This window comes from Oncorhynchus masou, chromosome 5 (genome assembly GCF_036934945.1).
Source record: "Oncorhynchus masou masou isolate Uvic2021 chromosome 5, UVic_Omas_1.1, whole genome shotgun sequence".
Classification (NCBI taxonomy): domain Eukaryota; kingdom Metazoa; phylum Chordata; class Actinopteri; order Salmoniformes; family Salmonidae; genus Oncorhynchus; species Oncorhynchus masou.
The window spans coordinates 46,600,942-46,625,273 of NC_088216.1; the positions used below are offsets into that span (position 1 = coordinate 46,600,942).

At 43.2% G+C, this 24,332-nt stretch overlaps 1 protein-coding gene across 2 annotated transcripts; it reads right to left on the reverse strand.

Annotated features, from left to right (window-relative positions):
• Nucleotides 1-1,103: 1,103 nt before the first annotated feature.
• tmcc1b (transmembrane and coiled-coil domain family 1b) lies at nucleotides 1,104-23,490 on the reverse strand. Of its 2 annotated transcripts, none has more exons than XM_064965721.1 (8): nucleotides 23,424-23,490; nucleotides 20,645-20,819; nucleotides 17,178-17,221; nucleotides 14,631-15,417; nucleotides 10,861-11,286; nucleotides 9,060-9,541; nucleotides 2,573-2,708; nucleotides 1,104-2,400 (listed from the first exon to the last, which is right to left on the reverse strand). In XM_064965721.1, the coding sequence occupies exons 4-8, from the start codon at nucleotides 15,234-15,236 to the stop codon at nucleotides 2,086-2,088; spliced, it is 1,965 nt and encodes a 654-aa protein (XP_064821793.1). In that variant the 5' UTR covers nucleotides 15,237-15,417; nucleotides 17,178-17,221; nucleotides 20,645-20,819; nucleotides 23,424-23,490; the 3' UTR covers nucleotides 1,104-2,085. The 2 variants fall into 2 exon arrangements, with proteins under 2 accessions (XP_064821793.1, XP_064821794.1); XM_064965722.1 differs by having other exon boundaries at nucleotides 1,105-2,400; nucleotides 14,631-14,899.
• Between the last annotated feature and the right edge of the window lie 842 nt (nucleotides 23,491-24,332).

A 24,332-nucleotide genomic window follows, 5' to 3' on the forward strand; every position in this document is an offset into this window, starting at 1 on the left:
GATTAATTGTATCACTAGTACAGTGACGTCCCGGTTCCTGGAAAATATTGATGGCTAAGGTGTTTTCTATACAGTCAGGACTTTGTTCATCCATCATAGGTTGCTGACCATGGCAGTGAGTGTGCAGATGGTTGAGACCAATCTGAGCCTGGAACACTTCGGCACACTGGACATGACGTCTTGGTACCAGTCTCCTGAGGGACGACCCTGATACTGGTCTTTCACTGTTCTCTCCACCATGGAATTTTTGATGCTGCTGGTTTGTGGTAGCAGTCTTTCTATACAGTTAGAACTAACCATCTCAAAACAAACATTTCCCATAACTATTAATCTATGGGAAGTTATTCAAAACTAGTCTGTTATGGGTCCGTGCCCATAATGGTGCAATGCAACATGTTGTACCACTTCAGTTTGTCCACAAGGGGGAGCAAGAACTAATTGGGTCTTCAGTTTGATATTCAAAAGGTACCGGAAGCATTGCTGTCCACAGGTGCTCTTGGTTCTTTATTCCCTGGAAGTTTAACCACCCCCAAGGAGAAAAAAAAATAAATCATTAATGCTGTGGACCTCAAGGCCTGGATTTGAAAAAGGATACACGGGAAGAAGTGAAGCGAGGTTTTACTCCGCCCAGAATCTGTCCACGACTTGAGCAATTCGTATAGAGTTCAATGAGTTGAATTTGGTCAACAAATACTTGCCAATTATCCATGTGGGGGTTATTTGATCGAATCCAAGTTTTATAATTGTTAGGTTGTGGACGCCTGTGGCATTTCTGCAACTACTTTATATTGGAGTTGTGCCTGTTGTGATACTTAAGGATAACCCATTTTAGCATAGACATTGCCATGGAGGGCTTACACTATTTTAACATAGTCAACTGGGTGGGAATTCTTAAGAGTCAGGCGACATCTGCCATCGAATACTTTAAAATGGAGTGTATAAACAACGCCATTGAAGCTGTCACAGATGTGGCCTATGACCCGACGCCACACTTATCTGCCCTCATTGGCTTGAAAGGTCTCGCCTGCCTTCCATCTTTGAGGACATTGTTAGAGCTCGACTAGCTTGTCAATATAGGCAACATTTGCAACACGTCAAAAACTTGAGGTTGAAAGGGATGTGTTGACTCAATTCTTCATTTTTAAAACCGCATGTTTATTTGTTTTAAAAAATAAAAAGTTTACATTTCATTGTCACTAATAGAAACAGTACGGAAGCACTGAAAGACTGAGAACCTTCACAGCTCTTCAAGTATGTTCATTCAGTTTATAGATTAGTTTATAGTCTCAGCAGGGGCAGATCCAACAGGCCAGGCCAAGAGTGCGGGGCTTCAAGCTGAGCATATTCCGACTCAGTCCTGATCCAATCAGGCCCAACGTCGCGTTTAGCTCGTCCAATAGAAACAAGTCAAGAACCCATCACTTGCTTGATCCAGTGATAAATTTGATTTTGTCCACAGCAGTGCACTGTAGCTAGTCACATCAAATCTCCCAGAAAGAAGAATGATTTAGTGAAATGGGCAAAGACTGGGGTGATTGAGAAGAGGGGCAGAGGAAGACAAACACGGAAGAGAACATATTGGGAGTAAGAAAAGGGAGAAAGGAGAGATTTTAGGGTTAAAGAGAGAAAAGGAAGAGAGATTTTGGATGTAGAGAAAATGAGAACGGAAAAAGGGTAAAGTCACTAGCCATGTGGATCCTCAACATGCCAGCTGTTTACCTTCCCAATCCTGCCACAAGAGAAAGCCCTCAAGCATCTGCATGAATGACTGCAATAACAAGAAGAACAATTCAATACCACTTGAATCAATTCTAAAAGCAAGAAAACATCTTCCACGTGTAAACAATTTCACTGCTTGGAGAGAGCGAGAGAAGTAAGTGTGCAGATCTCCTGGCTCCTCATCCTCCTCCTCCTTTCCGCTAAACCTGCCCTTTGTGCTGGCCTGGTTCCACCACATGCATCAGAGGCAGAGTACGGGTTTGTTAGTTAGTCAACCCCCACCAGGCCTGTCCCTCAATGTTCAGGGAGGCCCGCCCCACCGTCGCCTCCCTTCGTCACTCATTAAGAGAGCCCCACCCCTGTAGGTCAACTAGGGGACAGCAGGAAGCGATCCAGGTACTGCGAGATGACCTCCCAGTTCCTCCACAGGAAGGCGAGGAGGACGACAAAGAGCAGCGTGGAGAAGGTGCGGCTGCGCGTCTTCATCAGGGGCACCACGCAGTTGGCCACGGTGGAGACGAATACCAGGAGCACGGCCATGACGGCTAGCAGTACGTTGATGAGCTTGCCCAGCAAGGTCCGGGCCGTGGCGTTCTCTAGGCCCTCTAGCTGGACCACCTGCTGCTGTTGTTGCTGCAGCTCCATCTTGGAGATACGCGTCTGGCACACCTCCAGAGCCTCCTACATATGGGGGGGGCATGGTTAAACAGGTTGGAATGTCACCAACTCGCTTCACCACAAACACACCCTATCGTAAAACATAAAGGAGGGAGGAAGAACAAATGGAGTTCACAGGAGCTAAAAATTATGAGGTAAAAAAACAATCCTTATTTCAATTGTTGACAAAACCCACCTGAATGTCTCTAGCTCTCTCATAAGACTGATAGGCGATCTTCTCCTCCATGCTGGCCAGCTCCTGCTTCAGGTTCAGGATCTCATTCTGGTGCAGCTCTGTTAAGTCATTCAGCTGCTCCTCCAAACGCTCACACCTGAACACACACACACGGTACCAATCAAACACTTCCTTTCATTAACCCCTCCCTACCCTCTGAGGACAAAAAATATTTTTGAATATTTTTTTCCAGCTTTTGATCCATATACATGTATTATTTTTTATTTATTATAAAATGTGTCATGAAAGGAAGTGTTAGTGGAAATGTTTGCTGGTGCTGAGTGATAAGAGTTCTTTTGAACTGAGAAAGTATACCGGTATTCTAAATTTAGTTACAAGGGGATTTTGCATCTCTTAGCAACTTGAGTAACTGCCGATTTCAGTGAGTATGTAGTCTGCCTTCAGAAAGTATTCATACCCCTTGACTTATTCCACATTTTGTGTTAAAGCCTCAATTCAAAATGTATTAAATAGATTGCCATTGTGGGGTATTGTGTATAGATAGATGCATGAGAACAAAGTGAAAACATATTTAATTTTCAATATATTTGCAGAAAACTAAACATCTCAATTTACATACGTATTCACACCCCAAAGTCAATACATGTTAGAAGCACCTTTGCCCGCGATTACAGCTGCAAGTCTTTCTGGGTAAGTCTAAGAGCTTTGCACACTTGGATTGTACCATTTTCCCCCATTATTCTTTTCAAAATTCTTCAAGCTCTGTCAAATTGGTTGTTGATCATTGCTAGACAACCATTTTCAGATTTTGCCATAGATTTTCAAGCAGCTTTAAATCCAAACTGTAAATAACATTCACTGTCTTCTTGGTAAGCAACTCCAGTGTATATGTGGCCTTATGTTTTAGGTTATTATCCTGCTGAAAGGTGAATTCATCTCCCAGTGTCTGGTGGAAAGCGGACTGAACCAGGTTTTCCTCTAGGATTTTACATGTGCTTAGCTCCATTCTGTTTATTTTTTATCCTGAAAAATTCCCCAGTCCTTAATGATTACATGAATACCCATATCAATTCAGCAACCAACTGCATTAAAATATGGAGATAAGAAGTCTAATCTAATGTGTTGTATTGGATTTGCACCAAACATAACAGTTCATATTTCAGGACAACAAGTTGTAAACAGGATGAATGTTTTGGAATATTTTAATTCTGTACAGGCTTCCTTTTCACTCCGTCAATTAAGCTAGGTTAGTACTTTTTGAGTAACTACAATGTTTTTCCTATCACAACTATTAAACTCTGTTTTAAAAGTCACTCTGTTTTAAAAGTTTAATTTGTAAAAAAAAAATGTCAAAAAACACAATTCCACTTTGACATTATGGGGTATTTTGAATATTTTAATTCTGTTAAGGGTTTATTTTCATTGTCAATTAGACTATATCCTTATTCTAAAATACTAACCTAATGTAACAAAATGTGGAAAAAGTCAAGAGGTGGGAATACTTTGAAGGCACAGTGGCTACGGAAAGTATTCAGATTCCTTGACTTTGTTACAGCCTTATTATAAAATTAATTAAATACACCCCCCCCCCCCCCAAATCTACACACAATACCCCATAATGACAAAGCGAAAACAGGATTAGAAATTTTGGCTAATTTATACAAAATAAATAAAAACAGATTTCTATAAGTATTCAGACCCTTTACTCAGTACTTTGTTGAAGCCCCTTTGGCAGCAATTACAGCATTGACTCTTCTTGGGCATGACGCTACAAGCTTGGCACACCTGTATTTGGGGAGTTTCTCCCACTGGGGAAACTGATGCTCCCTGCATCTGACGGTCAGTCTCAGCAGAGGGAGAGAGAAGCAGAGAGTCCACCTCCCACGGTCCCTGCTCGCTCCTTTCCTCCGGTGAGACTGACCAGAAAGAGAGGACAGTCTTAAACCTGATTGCGAACCTCGAGTCGCACCACATTATTTCTGCCTCATGCACAAATTCATGTTGTTCCTATAACTAGAGAAGGTTAAATATTCCTCTATATTAAAATGGATACAACGAGCTGCTAATAATAAAAATGCAGGCCTATCGATACATTCGGCTTCTCAATTCATTCATTCATTGCAGCTGCAGTGCTGGTTGTAGCACTGGTGGAAGTAGGGAGATGCGTTTTTGTTTTGTGTTGACAATGCTTAATAAAAACTTAAAAAGCAGCTCTTTGCTGTATTCTTGACAGTCTCTCTTTAGTCATAGTTTTCAAAGTTGAAGTCTCAAGTACTCGAGTATCAAACTTTGCTGTGGGGGTCGTGGAAGCTGAAGGCATGGTGATTTGAACTAACTGATTGGCCAGCACAGTAGCGCTCCTGGTCCGCCGGTTAGGCAGAATGTGTCCCTTCAGAGAAAATGGTTCAAAATGTGAACACTTTGCCTCCCCGGATCTCAGTGCTTCTGAATCAAGTGCACCTCCCACCAACAGAGTAAGACATACATATATCAGTCGACTAGTTGAAACATCCGTCGATGTGCCCTTGAGCAAGACACTAAATTCTAATTGCTGCTGTTAGTCGCTCTGTATAAGAGCATCTGCTAAATGACTCAAATGTAAAAATGATAAAGCCATATATATATATATATATATATATAAAGCACAACAGACAAACATGCCGTGCTTATAAACACTGCTCAAAAAAAGCACAACAGACAAACATGCCGTGCTTATAAACACTGCTCAAAAAAAGCACAACAGACAAACATGCCGTGCTTATAAACACTGCTCAAAAAAAGCACAACAGACAAACATGCCGTGCTTATATCAAAAAAGCACAACAGACAAACATGCTCTTATAAACACTGCTCAAAAAAAGCACAACAGACAAACATGCCGTGCTTATAAACACTGCTCAAAAAAAGCACAACAGACAAACATGCCGTGCTTATAAACACTGCTCAAAAAAATAAAGGGAACACTAAAATAACATCCTAGATCTGAATGAATGAAATACTCTTATTAAATACTTTTTTCTTTACATAGTTGAATGTTCTGACAACAAAATCACACAAAAATCATCAATGGAAATCAAATGTATCAACCCATGGAGGTCTGGATTTGGAGTCACACTCAAAATTAAAGTAGAAAACCATACAACAGGCTGATCCAACTTTGATGTAATGTCCTTAAAACAAGTCAAAATGAGGCTCAGTAGTGTGTGTGGCCTCCACGTGCCTGTATGACCTCCCTACAATGCCTGGGCATACTCCTGATGAAGTGGCGGAAGGTCTCCTGGGGGATCTCCTCCCAGACCTGGACGAAGGCATCCGCCAACTACTGGACAGTCTGTGGTGCAACATGGCGTCGGTAGATGGAGGGAGACATGATGTCCCAGATGTGCACAATTGGATTCAGGTCTGGGGAACGGGCGAGCCAGTCCATAGCATCAATGCCTTCCTCTTGCAGGAACTGCTGACACACTCCAGCCACATGAGGTCTAGCATTGTCTTGCATTAGGAGGAATCCAGGGCCAACCGCACCAGCATATGGTCTCACAAGGGGTCTGAGGATCTCATCTCGTTACCTAATGGCAGTCAGCCTACCTCTGGCGAGCACATGGAGGGCTGTGCGGCCCCCCAAAGAAATGCCACCCCACACAATGACTGACCCACCGCCAAACCGGTCATGCTGGAGGATGTTGCAGGCGGCAGAACGTTCTCTACGGCGTCTCCAGACTCTCACGTCTGTCACATGTGCTCAATGTGAACCTGCTTTCATCTGTGAAGAGCACAGGGAGCCAGTGGCGAATTTGCCAATCTTTGTGTTCTCTGGCAAATGCCAAACGTCCTGCACGGTGTTGGGCTGTAAGCACAACCCCCACCTGTGGACGTCGGGCCCTCAGAGTCTGTTTCTGACCGTTTGAGCAGACACATGCACATTTGTGGCCTGCTGGAGGTCATTTTGCAGGGCTCTGGCAGTGCTCCTCCTTGCACAAAGGTGGAAGTAGCGGTCCTGCTGTTGGGTTGTTGCCCTCCTGCGGCCTCCTCCAAGTCTCCTGATGTAATGGCCTGTCTCCTGGTAACGCCTCCATGCTCTGGACACTACGCTGACAGACACAGCAAACCTTCTTGCCACAGCTCGCATTGATGTGTCATCCTGGATGAGCTGCACTACCTGAGCCACTTGTGTGGGTTGTAGACTCCGTCTCATGCTACCACTAGAGTGAAAGCACCGCCAGCATTCAAAAGTGACCAAAACATCAGCCAGGAAGCATAGGAACTGAGAAGTGGTCAGTGGTCACCACCTGCAGAACCACTCCTTTATTGGGGGTGTCTTGCTAAATGTCTATAATTTCCACCTGTTGTCTATTCCATTTGCACAACAGCATGTTCAATTTATTGTCAATCAGTGTTGCGTCCTATGTGGACAGTTTGATTTCACAGAAGTGTGATTGACTTACAGTTACATTGTGTTGTTTAAGTGTTATTTTTTTGAGCAGTGTATACAGTGCCTTGCGAAAGTATTCGCCCCCCTTGAACTTTGCGACCTTTTGCCACATTTCAGGCTTCAAACATAAAGATATAAAACTGTATTTTTTTGTGAAGAATCAACAACAAGTGAGACACAATCATGAAGTGGAACGACATTTATTGGATATTTCAAACTTTTTTAACAAATCAAAAACTGAAAAATTGGGCGTACAAAATTATTCAGCCCCCTTAAGTTAATACTTTGTAGCGCCACCTTTTGATGCGATTACAGCTGTAAGTCGCTTGGGGTATGTCTCTATCAGTTTTGCACATCGAGAGACTGAAATTTTTTCCCATTCCTCCTTGCAAAACAGCTCGAGCTCAGTGAGGTTGGATGGAGAGCATTTGTGAACAGCAGTTTTCAGTTCTTTCCACAGATTCTCGATTGGATTCAGGTCTGGACTTTGACTTGGCCATTCTAACACCTGGATATGTTTATTTTTGAACCATTCCATTGTAGATTTTGCTTTATGTTTTGGATCATTGTCTTGTGGAAGACAAATCTCCGTCCCAGTCTCAGGTCTTTTGCAGACTCCATCAGGTTTTCTTCCAGAATGGTCCTGTATTTGGCTCCATCCATCTTCCCATCAATTTTAACCATCTTCCCTGTCCCTGCTGAAGAAAAGCAGGCCCAAACCATGATGCTGCCACCACCATGTTTGACAGTGGGTTTGGTGTGTTCAGGGTGATGAGCAGTGTTGCTTTTACGCCAAACATAACGTTTTGCATTGTTGCCAAAAAGTTCAATTTTGGTTTCATCTGACCAGAGCACCTTCTTCCACATGTTTGGTGTGTCTCGCAGGTGGCTTGTGGCAAACTTTAAATGACACTTTTTATGGATATCTTTAAGAAATGTCTTTCTTCTTGCCACTCTTCCATAAAGGCCAGATTTGTGCAATATACGACTGATTGTTGTCCTATGGACAGAGTCTCCCACCTCAGCTGTAGATCTCTGCAGTTCATCCAGAGTGATCATGGGCCTCTTGGCTGCATCTCTGATCAGTCTTCTCCTTGTATGAGCTGAAAGTTTAGAGGGACGGCCAGGTCTTGGTAGATTTGCAGTGGTCTGATACTCCTTCCATTTCAATATTATCGCTTGCACAGTGCTCCTTGGGATGTTTAAAGCTTGGGAAATCTTTTTGTAAATCCGGCTTTAAACTTCTTCACAACAGTATCTCGGACCTGCCTGGTGTGTTCCTTGTTCTTCATGATGCTCTCTGCGCTTTTAATGGACCTCTGAGACTATCACAGTGCAGGTGCATTTATACAGAGACTTGATTACAGACAGTTGGATTGTATTTATCATCATTAGTCATTTAGGTCAACATTGGATCATTCAGAGATCCTCACTGAACGTCTGGAGAGAGTTTGCTGCACTGAAAGTAAAGGGGCTGAATAATTTTGCACGCCCAATTTCAGTTTTTTATTTGTTAAAAAAGTTTGAAATATCCAATAAATGTCGTTCCACTTCATGATTGTGTCCAACTTGTTGATTCTTCACAAAAAAATACAGTTTTATATCTTTATGTTTGAAGCCTGAAATGATGCAAAAGGTCACAAACTTCAAGGGGGCCGAATACTTTCGCAAGGCACTGTGTGTGTGTGTGTGTGTGTGTATATATATATATATATATATGCACAAGGCTTTATCATTTTTACATTTGAGTCATTTAGCAGACGTTCTTTTACAGAGCGACTAACAGCAGCAATTAGGATTAAATGTCTTGCTTAAGGGCACATCGACAGATGTTTCAACAAGTCGGCTCTGGGATGCGAACCCGTGACCTTGTGTTACTGGCCTTGTGTTACTGGCCTTACCCTTTTAACCGCTAGGCTAGCCTTTTCTACAGAAATATTTGATCAACTAAAAATGCCTTGAATGTCGCCCATTCGATCGACCCGTTGGTAACCACTGGTCTAGTCTATTTAATACTGGTTGCGTTGTCGTTTGTGTGTGGCATGCAGTGGCTACCTGTATCTCTCCTCCTGCAATGCCTGCATGATCATGGTGTAGTCTCTCTGGTAATGGCTTTTCAGGCTGTCAAACGACTCATCCAGCCGACCTTGGCTGTCCCGGAGCTCCTGGACCTCGTGGAGCAGCGTATCCAAGCCCAAGCTCTGACCGTGCTCCAGTGTGTTCAAGCCCTTAGAGCTGGGCGGGCCCCCGGGGGCCCCTGTGATGCTGTTGGCCCCAGCCGAGCCGGAGGTGGCACTGGAGCAGTCATCCTCGCTGCCGTACTTGGGGCTAGAAGCCCCCCCCAGGGTCCTGGACCCCCCAGTCCCCAGAACGTGACCATCTTCCTGGGGCTCGTCCAGGGAGTCCTTCAGGGCAGAGATGTTGTCTGCGCTGCCAAACTTGTTGCGGATGAGGGAGGCGATCTCTCGAGGCTTGGACACCACGGCCCCGGCCGCCGAGTGAGTGGCGTGGGAGAAGCTGGAGAGGCCACCGGTGACCTGTTGGGGGAGATGGGTCAGTTACTAACTAGGGAGGGAGGGGGGACTACGGCGGTAGTGAAAACACGTGGGACAGAGATACCAGACCTGGGTTCAACTTAGGGATGTGACAAATGGACAATTTTGATAAACGTTTCAACTGCCATTTTCTTTTTACGATTTATCAGAATAAATCTGGTCCTAATGTATGACCGCTGAGCCGGGCAATGAAATTAATACTTCTGCAGTCATATACCCTTAAAGGCGCCTCAGCCACGGCATGTTTGTCTATAAGAGTACGTTTAAGCTTTTGAAAATGTCGACACAAAAACTCTGGAGATAGTTTCGAAGCACGACTGAACGGGCATTTTACTTAAGTGGTACTAACTACCAGAAGTGTCACTCAAATAATGAAGAACTGACTGCGTGAAACTTTAGGTCTAAAATTTGTTAAATACCTTAAAACATTTAGTAGAAAGAAAATTTCTTCGGTAGGAATCGACTGGTAAGATTTTTTTTTTAAATAAAAGTTTTTTAAAAAACGGAGGAGACCGATTAGTTGCCGTGCTTCGCAAACACTTGCATCTTTCTTAGCGAGCGACAGAGGGAGAGGGGAGGGGCAGAGTATAGGCAGGTCGGCCACCAGGCAGAACTGTGCACTATGCCTATCTATTGGCAATCAGAAGCTGTACCACGCAATGTACTTCGCAATTTCTTAACTAATGTCTCTCAACTTCAGTAAACCAATGAACAGGCTAGGAAAGTCTACATGCAACAGACCAAAGACTGAACACACACGCATCATTAGCGAAGAGAAAGAGCAGGGGAGCCACCTGCACTTTGATTTTCATATTGTGTGTGGGGGAGGAAATACTTTTTCCATTTGGGATTATTCTTAACGTTAGGGATTCCGATTTAGTTTAAAACGTTTCCCACCCCTAGTTCAAATACCACTTAATCTTTCAAATACTTTTAGCATTTGATTTAGTCTGCCTGGAGTGACTGATGGGTACGGTTTGCGACTCTTCTATAAGTTATTGCACCAGTCAAGCCCAGCTAAAGTATGAAATTATTTCGAATAGTATTTAGGAACCCAGGTCTGAGACATACATATTCTACACACAATCTATTGAATTCTGTTCGAAACTGTGTGCTGCTAATTACTCTGAAAAAGGACAGGTGGCTAAAACCAGACAAACTAGATTTTGATGGTGGCGGTGGTAGTACTCACATTAACAGTTGCAGTGGCACACTAGTGGTAGAAATAACACTGGTGAAAAATAAGTGGGATGACCTCATAAGGAAAGTACATGTGATGTTAAAATGTTCATAACGCTAACCTTAGCGCCCACGCCCTTGAGGCCTTGGTGCATGTCTCGGAGCACGTCTTTGGGCTGACGGGGGATACCGTTGTGCTCCACCTCTCTCAGTTTGCGGTGGTAGTGCTCCAGCTTCCTCTGCAGCTGCTGGATGGTCTGGGCCGACTTCTGGTTCTTCTTCTCAAACACCTGTTTGATGCGGGCACTCTGCTGCTTGTCCGCGTTGTTGGCCAGCTTCAGGTACTCGGCCACGTTGTCGTCTCTGGCCGTCTGCTCAATCTTGATCTGCTCTGTGAGCTTGAGGATCTTCTGCTGCAGCTGGGCGATGGCCTGTTTTGTGCGCTGGGGGTCAGGGGTGGTGTCGACAGAGTCCAGCCCGTAACCGTCGGCTCCGCAGGAGAGGGCGTTGGGCGATACGGCCGGGCCGGAACCGTCCAGACCATCCAGCTGACTCAGGTAAGACAGAGTAACGAGGAGGAAGAGAAGATAGGAGGAGAGAAGGATAGATCAGAGACTGTCGTGTAAGATTGAGGAAGAGCATTAAAAGTAGCCAAAATGGAGTGGAAAGTAACTATAAGGCAAACATGATCAAATCATCCAACACCATATAATCATAATACAGGGTCTCCAATCAAAAACACATTTTGACCAATGTGTAAAATAATGTTAATTGTGTATATAATCACCCAAGAAAACCCAGTGATCCAAACCTCATGTCTCTATCATAATCCCTTCAAACGTTAGTTTTTACCCTTGTAGGATGGTCAGACTTAGGGTGACTAAATGACAACCCATTTTTTATATCACACACACAACCGTTCAAAAGTTTGGGGTCACTTAGAAATGTCCTTGTTTTTGAAAGAAAGAAATTAGCTTTTGTCCATCAAAATAACATCAAATTGATCAGAAATACAGTGTAGACATTGTTAATGTTGTGAATGACAATTGTAGCTGGAAACCGCGGATTTTTAATGGAATATCTAAATAGGCGTACAGAGGCCCATTATCTGCAACCATCACTCCTGTGTTCCAAAAGCACATTGTGTTAGCTAATCCAAGTTTATCATTTTAAAAGGCCATTTAATCATTAGAAAACCCTTATTCAATTATGTTAGCACAGCTGAAAACTGTTGTTCTGCTTAAATAAGCAATAAAACTCGCCTTCTTTAGACTAGATGAGTATCTGGAGCGTCAGCATTTGTGAGTTTTATTACAGGCTCAAAATTGCCAGAAACAAAGAACTTTCTTCCGAAACTCATCAGTCCATTTCTCAGAACAAGAATAAAGGCTATTCCATGCGAGAAATTGCCAAGAAACTGAAGATCTCATACAACGCTGTGTACAACTCCCTTCACAGATCAGCGAAAAAAACTGTGTGTCGGAGGACCTGGTGCACAACTGAGCAAGAGGACAAGTACATTAGTGTGCCTAGTTCGAGAAACAGCCACCTCCCAAGTCCTCAACTGGGAGCATCATTAAATAGTACCCTCAAAAACACCAGTCTCAACGTCAACAGTGAAGAGGCGACTTCGGGATGCTGGCCTTCTAGACAAAATTGTTTTCTAATGATCAATTAGCCTTTTAAAATGATAAACTTGGATTAGCTAACACAATGTGCCATTGGAACACAGGAGTGATGGTTGCTGGTAATGGACCTCTGTAGATATTCCATAAAATAAAAACAAATCCGTTTCCAGCAACAATAGTCATTTACAACATTAACCATCTCTACACTGCATTTCTGATCAATTTGATGTTTTTATTTTGTCCATTTTAAAATAACAAGGACATTTCTGCGTGACCCCGAACTTTTAAACCGTAGGGTATCGCGTCAGCTTGGCTGGATTCGGTGAAAGGAAGCCCGTAGCCTTAATTCTGACAGGCTCACTTTCCCATTCAACTAGTCGTCATTCTCGAATCCGCAGGACATAAAACAATAGATGTCAGATGGATATCGATTGAGACATGAAATATACGCTTTTCATATTAAGTCGAAATTCCTCTTTCGAAGATTTCTCATAAAAACAAGCGTTGCTCGGTGAAATGGCAATGGATTACTGAGCATGTTCCAAGCTTTTTATTGTCAAAGCCTTTTACATTTAATGACATTTGTGAAATGCTCCTTTGGTGACCCGCGGAAACAACTGACGACAACGACAAAATTGTAAACCCTCAAAAGTTATGAGAAGCCTGCACCGCTATATCAACAGAGCTCTGTGTTTATTATCGGATATATTAAGATACAAAACCTGACCTTTTTGGACATAACGTTAATGACACAGAGAAAGACCCCACTGAACAATTCAGAACATGAATAATCAGATGTCTTGGCAAAATTTGTTTTATAACACAAGGAAGCTTTGGGTTTGTGGTAGATTCTGCCTATTATAACATACAGAAGTGACATCCCCCCCCTCTGGGCAGTGGCTGGACACCCTACATAATGTTACCTCAAACTGACTTACCACAAAGGAGCATGTTAATAATTTGTAAAAACAGCCAAGTCGTACCTTCCATAAATAATCTCCAGAGGAATCCATGTCTATATACTGAGCAGTAATCCATCAGACAGGGATGCAATACACAGTGTGTGTGTGTGTGTGTGTAACTTCCCTACTCACAGTAAATGAGGTGGCTTAACTGAATAAGCTAAAGCTTTATTCTCAACCCAAAAAAATTAAATGTTCTCAAATCTATTTTCTACACAGAGAGGTGGGATTCTAGAATGTCGGTGCTGGAGATCGGACCATAAATCATTCATTCTGGCCTGTTCTGGGGGGTTGGGCCAGGCAAAGGCCACTAACTACAGTGGAGTTGCACTCCCATCCCACCTTCCATCACTGTCAGTTCAGACAGCTTATGTAACAGACAGCCAGTGGGGGTGGACAGGACTTCTGCTTTCTCAAAGACCGACAGACTGTGTCGCTCAACTACAGACACATCCAGATGCTACTGTAGCTAGCCACGAGCCTGTTAGCTGCTCATGTAACACGAGTTAATTACAGTTCACAAAGTACGGTGGCCACAGTCTGCTGTTGGTGGAACAGACTGCTCAGGTTGGTTATCCTACTGCCCGATTCATACCCTTCCTGCTCAAAAGGCTTGGTGGTGTCATCAAGCATTGCACTGTGCATGATGGGTATACCTCAGACACAATGATGGGCTAGTTGTACTAGTTGTCTAGGAGTTCAACAATCCCAACAGTGTGAAGGATTTAGAAATGCACTCTCCTGCTACTAAGTCAGTCAGTATTCTTTCATTGGCAAAATATTGTTAATACAGTGTACTCAATTTCTATGGTTTTGAGCAATTCCAGTGAGGACCAGTCTACATCTAAAATGTTGGAGGACAGTGTCAGAGATGTCAGGGAACCATCCGCTTTTCATCTTGTTTTGGCCTTCAAGTCAAGCCTTCGCTGGCTGACCTGAAGTACTCTTGGAGACAGCCAGAGCTAAATATAGAAAGGCTTAGAGCACATAGTGACCAACACACACACACACACACTGACCTGCCAGTAATGACAGTTCCTTTCACTCCTTCATCCAAGAACATCCAGAGGAAGGCAAGTCAGTTAGCCCAATATGATCAATTTCATTTCACAGTAAATCATCATTAATTTCTGACCTTCCAATATTGCGCTTCCATTTAGATATGTGTTTTCTCTAGCAGCAGCTGCTTGTTTATTACATGTTTTGTTTTAAATATAGGTGAAAAGCTTGCAGTGGCCAGTCTGCACCAGTGGGTAGGTTTTACAGGGGACCAACCCCTGCAGGGCCCTAGTTTCAACTCACCCTGTCAGGCTCCTCAGTGGAGTGGTACCCGGAAGTGAGCAGCATGTCGGCCAGGGCGGGGCTGGTGGGCGTGTCCGTGGTGGAGGAGGAGCGCGGGCGGCCAGCCTGCAGCAGCATAACCTCCTGGGTACTCCTCCGGTGGATCTGGGGGCTGCCTTTCTGGGGGGGGTCCCCGGTCCCCCCCGCCTTAGTGCGGCGGCTCTGCAGACTGGTCCCTCGCTTCATTATGGGGGGTGCGCCACGGATTTGCTGCAGAACGCGGCTCAGAGCTGCAGGGGGAACGGAGGAAGTAGTGTGGGGGTCAGAGTCCGGACCGGATGCCGAGTGGGCGTCCCCAACCTCTGGCCCCCCACCGTCAGGGGGCTCAAGGGCGGGGCCACCTGAGGAGGAGGCGGCGGCGTCGTGCGGGGAGACGGACGAGCGGCGGCGCTGCGGCTGGAAAAGCTGCTTCAGGCCATGGCCAAGCGCGCCCATGTTCTCCAGTGCATTGTGGGTGATTTTGGACAGGCCGTGCTCCGACTCAGATGCCCTTCGGCCCACCTCCTGCTCCGCCCGACCTCCCGCATCCGGCTCCTCAGGACTCTGCTCACTACTAGCCTGATCCATCAGGGGGCGCCAGGCTGATGCTCAGCCACAGGGTTAACTCTGGGGGTGCGGGGGTCTAGCTACGCCCCAACACCACACCCCCTTTGAGAGGCAGCTTCAAAAGTCGGGAAGCAAGGAGTATGGCGCTCACTCACTCGGGCCCTGTGCGCGTGCATGCGGATTGGCTCAAAGACATGCTCGTCTAACACAAAAAGGAAAATAAAATGGATTATGACATGCAACAGTGAGTGGATGGGACAAAAGAAAGCACCAGAATTAAAACAATGATTACAAAAAGCAGCAGAGTTTGAACTTGTGTCAGCTTTGAGACATTAAGGCTTGAGTTTAGTTGACTCAATACATATATATTTTTATGTTCAAATATTATTTTTTTATTACAATATTACACTGAACAAAAATATAAAAACGCAGCATGTAAAGTTTTGGTTCTATGTTTCATGAGCTGAAATATAAGATGCCAGAAATGTTCCATACGCACAAAAACCTTCTCTCATATTGTGTGCACAAATTAGTTTACGTCCCTGTTAGTGAGCATTTCTCCTTTGACAAGAAAATCTATCCACCTGACAGATTTGGCATATCAAGAAGCTGATTAAACTCATTACACTGGTGCACCTTGTGCTGGGACAATAAAAGCCCACTCAAAACCGTGCAGTTGTCACAATACAATGCCACAGATGTCTCAAGTTGAGGCAGTGTGCAATTGGCATGCTGACTGCAGGAATGTCCAGCAGAGCGGTCACCAGAGAAGGCAATGTTAATTTCTCTACCATAAGCCGCCTCCTGCCAAATTATTTCAAATGACGTTGTAGGTCCAACCAGCCTCACAACCACAGACCACGTGAATGGCCTCGTGTGGGCGAGCGGTTTGCTGATGTCAACGTTGTGAAAAGACTGTCCCATGGTGGCTGTGGGGTTATGGTATGGGCAGGAATAAGCTATGGACAACGAACACAATTGCATTTTAAATCGATGCCAATTTGAATGCACAAAGACACCATGACGAGATCCTGAGGTGCCCAGCATCTGTATTCCCAGTCATGTGAAATCCATAGAGTCGTGTCTAATGAATAGATTTAAATTGACTGATTTCCTTACACGAACTGTAACTAAAATCTTTGAAAATGTTGCATTTATATTTTTGTTCAGTATGGTAAATCCATATGAGCCAAACCACAACGTCTGTGATGTCCAAACCCACTTATAAAACAACTCTACTAAAGAAAGCAATCTTCTACAGCAATGACGGGTGTCGTGCTAAACAAAATACTTTCCAAAAACAATTTCTGAATTGCTGGGGTTTTATTTAACAGTTTCCATAGATAGTGGCACTTCAGTGTGTCATTTTTGCAAACACCATTTTAGAGGAAGAAAGCATGTCACAGGACCTGGGTTAACTAGCCTAATCTGACTGTGGTTTCCTTGTCAGGCAGAGGTTAACAAACACTGCCTTAATTTGTTATTTACTTCGACAGTCGTATGTAGTCTAATATAAGATACACAGCATTTCAGAAACTATTTCTTTACTAAAAATGGGTGGGGGAAAAAACATATCCTTTGTGGATTTCGAATGAGTTTAAAGTAAATAGTATGAAAAAGATGAGTAATAATGAAACAAAATATAAATTAATATAATGGAATCTTCTGGTGGGTTCTTATCTGGCTGAGGCACCCAGAGTTGCGCCATAATATCCCTGTAGAGAGCCTGGACCTCAGAGACCAGATCAAGCATGGAGCCGTGAGCGGAGATGGCTCAGGCTAAATCCACATCATCTGAGAGTTGAGCTCCAGGAAAGCACTTTATATAAAGACTGTATTTTCCTTAGCACAGCATAGAAAGGGGAGAAGAGATATGGAGGAAGAGAGCGCAAGGGGAAAGTAGAGAGCAAGAAGAAACAGGTGGCAAGAAAAAAAAGAAAGAGCCAAGGAGAAAGATCTTACCCTCCGTCCAGCTTCTCCTCTTCCGGCTTACAGCTCAGGGTTGGCTGCAGAGGAAGAAGTCAACATCAGAGGGAAATCACTATCAAAATGGAACCAATGACGAGATACAAATAAATGACGCTGGCAACGGCGGCACACGGACCCGTGCTCAAATCAGCCGTGTATAACCTGCACAGAATCAACCAGACCTGTACACACTCACACTTTGAAGGGCTTCAGGGACTCCTCCTAGAATACATTTTGAGAAGTCCTCATCTTAACAGCAAATATCTCCACTGCCCTGTGCACACTCAAAATATGAGACCATGACATGAAGGTGTGTGGAACACCTCACAGTGATGACTCCATACAGATTACTCAGGAGTAGAGGTCGACCGATTAATCGGAATGGCCGATTAATTAGGGCCGATTTCAAGTTATCACAATCGGAAATCTGTATTTTTGGGCACCGATTTGCCGATTTTTTAAAATGTAACTAGGCAAGTCAGTTAAGAACACATTCTTATTTTCAATGACGGCCTAGGAAAGGTGGGTTAACTGCCTTGTACAGGGGCAGAACGACAGATTTTCACCTTACCGGCCCAGGGGAATCCAATCTTGCAACCTTACAGTTAACTAGTCCAACGCAATAACGACCTGCCTCTCTCTCGTTGCACTCCACAAGGAGACTACCTGTTACGCAAATGCAGTATTAAACTTATCTTATAAAAAAAACAATCAATCATAATCACTAGTTAACTACACATGGTTGATGATATTACTAGATATTATCTAGTGTGTCCTGCGTTGCATATAAATCTAAGTATCTGACTGAGCGGTGGTAGGCAGAAGCAGGCGCGTAAACATTCATTCAAACAGCACTTTTGGGCGTTTTGCCAGCAGCTCTTCGTTGTGTGTCAAGCATTGCTGTTTATGACTTCAAGCTTATCAACTCCCGAGATGAGGCTGGTGTAACAGAATTGAAATTTAACAGAAGTGAAATAGCTAGTTAGCGCGCACTAATAGCATTTCAAACGTCACTCGCTCTGAGCCTTTTAGTAGTTGTTCCCCTTGCTCTGCATGGAACATCCAATAGTCGAAGGTTAATTATAGAGGGAAATAGTCCTATAATTCCTATAATAAATACAACCTAAAACTTCTTACCTTGGAATATTGAAGACTCACATTAAAAAGGAACCACCAGCTTTCATATGTTCTCATGTTCTGAGCAAGGAACTGAAACATTAGCTTTCTTTCTTCTCCAACACTTTATTTTTGCATTAATTAAACCAAATTGAACATGTTTCATTATTTACTTGAGGCTAAATTGATTTTATTGATGTATTATATTAAGTTAAAATAAGTGTTCAAAGCTTTGACTCAAAGATTGAGAGACGCTGACCAGCAGAGCTCCTTTTGTGCAGTGAGCAAAGAACCTGCTTTTGAGTCAAAGCCTTCATTCCAAATGGAACCAAATCCCCCTACATAGTACACTACTTTTGATGGGCTCTGGTCAAAAAGTAGTGTACTATACATGGGACAGGGTGCCGCTTCGGACAGAGTAAGTGCCTGTCAGTGGAACCCACCAACCACACCAGTCGCCCAATCCGCACAAAACTAAAGGAAGAGGAAAAGGGAAAGAATTCAGTCACCACCAGTTTACTGGCACCAGCAGGACACGATGCCTCCCACACAACTCCCTACCCACTCGCAAATTATGATACATCACCAAAATTTCCCCTCACATCAGCAGATTGAAGGACGCACAAAGAAACTGCCTGCAAAGCGCCATGCACAAATACAGCATAGAAAAACACACTACTAATGACAGAGTGAAAGTAACCCAAATGGATAGGATTGAGAGATTGTTTCATTTGAGTAAGTCCCTTCCTCATAGCTGGAACACTAAGCCTGTAACATTAACCCAACACTGAGGTAACACTATGGCTAATCTCGCCCAGAAGCGCTGCACACTTAGCCGTAACTAACACTTGACCTCACCAAATAGGCTAAAGTAGATGTCAACAACAGGCATATCTGCATACTCCTCATCTATCAGTGGAAATCCCCTAACGCTCTTACCCGTTCCCCTCCTCATTTCACCCCATGTTTAACTTATTGCAAGCGAGACTGAAAGGTCTGGCTATATATAGGCCCATTTGCAGGCCTGAATTCACTGAGGGGACGCAGTGGTTAACAAGTGAGCAGGTAGGCTACACACAAATTAAACAAAAGCACACACAGTGACATGCATGTTCCACAGAGTGATTAGGGAGTCTAATGGCATTATGAATGCATTATTAAATAGACAGGAGTGACTAAGACTCAGCACAGCTATTGTACGTCACTGTCAACAAGCAGGCACCCCAAACCATCTTATGGATAAAACACCCTCTGCCACAGTCAGATAGGCTCATAGGCTAATGGAAGTATGGAAGACCTTATGCTGTAATATCTGACAACCTACTGCCACAGATTTAGTCCAAAATGGACATCCACTGCTGCAGTTTCAAACATCCATTTTACTTATCTAAGCAAGTCAGTTAAGGACAAATTCTTATTTACAATAACGGCCTAGGAACAGTGGTTTAATTGCCTTGTTCACGGGCAGAGTGACAGATTTTGACCTTGTCGGCTCCAGGATTCGATCTGGAAACCTTTCAGTTACTGGCCCAACGCTCTAACCACTAGGCTACCTACCGCCCCAATCTACAAGTACATGGACAAGTGTACTAACAGACATTCACACAGTGAAGGACACCATGACACCCTCAGTCTCTTTTCCTCCTTTAGGGTGCTACATTATCTCTGTCTGAAGTGAGTCAGCCAACACTCTCCTATCACTGGGAAGATCTCAATTGCATCCTCCCTCCTTCTCAAAACCCATTGGATGAGAAAGCCAGAGGTCACTTCCCTCTGACCTTCTCCTCCAATGGGTTTTGAGAAGGAGATGAGGAGAGGACGCGAGGAGTATGCAATTGAGATCACCCCCCTCTTTCCCTCTGCCGCCTCATGCACTACAGCCTTCCAAGGTCACACCAGCATGTATGTAATGTGTGTGTGTGTCTCTCTACAGTCTATACTGCATGTGCCTACATGGAGAAGATACTTCATGCTAATGTATCTACCACATTTGCAACCATATCTGTACTTGTGTCCTTTCACTGTAACTGTCTATTTTCACATGGCATCTACAGCAGGGCCCTTTGTCCAGGAGGAGGATAATGTCTTAATGAGCTGTGTCTGCCTGCATCCATCTTCTCATCTATTTTTACCACTGTTCATCTACCAAAACCCATTCTTCATTCTGATGAAAGCCAACATGGCTGTAACATTAATGCCACAACTATTTCAGGCTCAATTTTTTAAAGCTCGAAAGCGGACTTCTTTTTCACAAAAATAGCTCTCGGAAAGGTGCAATTGGCAATTAGTCTAGGATACCTTTAGTTTGGCTAGCTACTTTAGTTTGGCTTTACTGGGAAGCATACCTTGAGTTCCGGTCATCAGCAGGCCTATTGGGATTTCACTGCATAGAAAAAGCCTAAGTATCCCAAGGAAATTTCCAAAACCCACTTCCTTTGAACACTCTTTCAAAGTACAAGAGCTGGGGTGTTCTTTCCTCTTCGGTCAACAGTTTCCACTAATGTTTCGGGATGTCACATGCTGAAAATGAAAGAGGGTTGAAATATGTCAGGGCAGGTTTTCAAACATCTTTAACCCAATGAGTCCCACCATATCGCTGGTGCGTTTGGACTTCTAAACTAATTTAAAACATTGTGTTTGGCTTCTGGTTTGTACAATTGAATTGGTCTATTTCTTCTGCATCCGTAGATTCTATTAGTCGGTGTGCTTAGTGGGGGCTGAGCTAGAGCGGTGTTTGTGAGACAAGGGCGTAGAGTCCAAAGAGCTCTTCTACATAGAAGATAATTGGAAATCCCAGGACAGAGTCTATAATAAGCTCACAGTTTCTGTCAAACTCCACACAATTAATTCTGTATTTACAGCATTCATCATGTTTTTTTGCTTTTGTGGACCTTATTTTATTAACAACGCACCGGTTTTATGACAAATTGTTGTGTTCTACTTGTAATCCTGGTTGTCCTATAAAGAAAATGGTTGTAAACAAAATTGTATTTGTGAAGCTAATGTAAGGGCTGAACATGCAGACAAAAGAAAGTCAGATATATGATTTTTGCTGGGATCTCAGGACTGATAGGGTTAAGATCATGGTTCATCCATGGCCTACAAATTTACTTAAATATGATCATAATGCTTTTGAGAAACTCCCTGCAGTTCAATTACACATTTCATAACTGTGGTTAAGTATCAAAAGTAAAAGTATAAATATATATATTATATTAAAGCAAACCAGATGGCACCATTTCCTTGTATTGTTAATTTACAGAAAGCCATGGGCACACTCCAACATTCAGACATCATTTACAAACGAAGCATGTGTTTAGTGAGTCCGCCAGATCAGAGGCAGTAGGGATGACCAGGGATGTTCGGTTGACAAGTGTGTGAATTTGACTGTTTTCCTGTCCTGCTAAGCATTCAAAATGTAACGACTACTTATGGGTGTCAAGGAAAATGTATGGAGTGAAAAGTATAATATTTTCTTAAGGAATGTAGTGAAGTAAAAGTAGTCAAAAATATAAATAGTAAGGTAAAGTGCAGATAACCCCAAAAAAACTACTTAAGTAGTATTTCAAGTATTTTTACACCACTGGACTTAATAGAGTACATTCTCCAGATTCAATTTGCTATTGCACTGCATATCCTTCTGTCTAGTCCAGTGGGCTGTCATAAACACTAAGACAAAACAGGTGCACAGAAACTGGCCTGGGATAGGCAAACCAATGCCAACATCTTCAAGGGATGTGATGGGCCGACCTGTCAAAGCACTAGAATAGCTAGGCCTAATACAATCCTGTCTAAATCGTGTGAGATTAGTTTAACTGCCACAATCAATCGGCTACCTAGATAGCTAACTTTGCCTCCACTGAGTAGCCTATTTCTGTGAGCTTGCTATTTCTTAGCTAACTGACTGAGATCGATTTTCCAATCAATGAAATAATAGTTGTGTGGGGGTTGTTTTTACAAAAGGAGACATTAGCTAGTTGACTACCGAGCTAAACGCAGAGCTGTTAGCGCAATTAATCCGATAAACGTAATCAGACAGATAGCCGTTGATAAATGTGTTTGCTGCAAGATATGTGGAGGTGTTCACGCCCAAAACCGGCCTGTGCGTAATTAGCTAGCGATAAAACACCTAGCTAATTACAATCACACTTCAATCTAACGGCAAGGTATTGCTAAGCAATTGACTACATACCTTCACTACCGAGATTATAAAGTGGAAAAGAACAATTATCCCATCCCATTTCAGAATAGAAAATGACAGCCGCGCAAACGTCACCGTCAATGGCCAAACACTACCGCCAGCATCATCAATATGAGCATGCTATGAGCATTTAGCTAGCTATTAGCATAGGTGTGGATTTTTTTTTTAAATCGAGGCTAGATAATGTTACATCCACTATCGTGGACAGGCCTAATTAAAATGCTAACCCGGCAATAGACAAAACATGAAAAAGATGGTTTGCTTTCAGACACACTTTTGTTGTTGCGTATGGCTAATGATCTCACAGACAGCCTGAAAACATCCACCTACCCGGTGTTTTGTAGGATGTCACGACATAGCTAGCTAACGTTAGCTAGTAGGTTTGTGACCGTGGCGTCCATGCTACTCCCTCCCTGACAGACACCACACTGAATAACAAGTTACACCTATTTACTAACTTAGCCAATATTAATAGCAAACGTTAGCTAGTTTAATTCAATGACAATGTAGCTAGCGCGCATATGTTTATTGGAAATGTGTGATAGGGCATGGTTGATCATATATGAATGCTGACACACCCCAACACTAACCGTAGTCAGCTCATGCCCAAACAGTAACGACACATTACAGTAAATCACTTGCACCCACACAACTAGCTAACGCTTATCTAGTAAGATAGCTAACGTTACTCCCAACCAACCTGTTCTAACGGTGGCTAGATAGGTTTAGCGATAGCCAGCTAAATCGAGCTAGCCAGCCTGCTACTACACAGCTAGCTTAGCTAACACCAGGTTGAACACAAGTTGAAAAGCAATACCCCTCTTTCGAGAATATACAACTACAAAATGAGCAATTCTATACTCGACATTGATATTACAGTTCTCTAATCAAACTATATTGTGTATTTATATATTACAACTTACATGGGCGCTGAGAGGATGGTGTTGATGAACGTTCATTTCTCCCGATGGAACACTCCCACGATGACGTCATAGAGCGTTTTCAACGTAGGTGGTGATAGGGCCACTCATCTGACATTTATTTTGATACGGAGAAGACCGTCTGGTAAGATACTTCAATATTATAATGTAAAAGGTTAAAATCTATATATATATGTATGGGCTCTGGAGCGGCACAGCGGTCTAAGGCACTGTACTACAGTCCCTGGTTCGAATCCAGGCTGTGTCACATCCGGCCTTGATTGGGAGTCTCATAGGACAGCTCATAATTGGCCCAGCGTCGTCCGGGTTTGTCCAGGGAAGGCAGTCTGAAGGCCGCCTTCATTGCAAATAAGAATTTGTTCTTAACACATGTAGGAAGGGATAAGGAGAAAGTGACTGGTAGTAGGATTAATAATAATATTAATATATAGCAGTGTAAACAGGACTGAAAAGTGACTGGTAACAGGAATATATAAATACTATGGTAACTAATGGTATTTTTTTATATATGTTTTTATTTCACCTTTATTTAACCAGGTAGGCTTGTTGAGAACAAGCTCTCATTTGCAACTGTGACCTGGCCAAGATAAAGCATAGCAGTGTGAACAGACAATAACACAAGAGTTACACATGGAGTAAACAATAAACAATAAACAAGTCAATAACATAGTAGAAAGAAAATAATCTATTTACACTGTGTGCAAAAGGCATCAAGGAGGTAGGCAATAAACAGGCATGAGGAGTGAATAATTACAATTTAGCAGATTAACACTGGAGTGATAAATGATCAGATGAACATGTGCAGGTAGAGATACTGGTGTGCAAAAGAGCAGAAAAGTAAATAAAATAAAAACAGTATGGGGATGAGGTAGGTAAATTGGGTGGGCTATA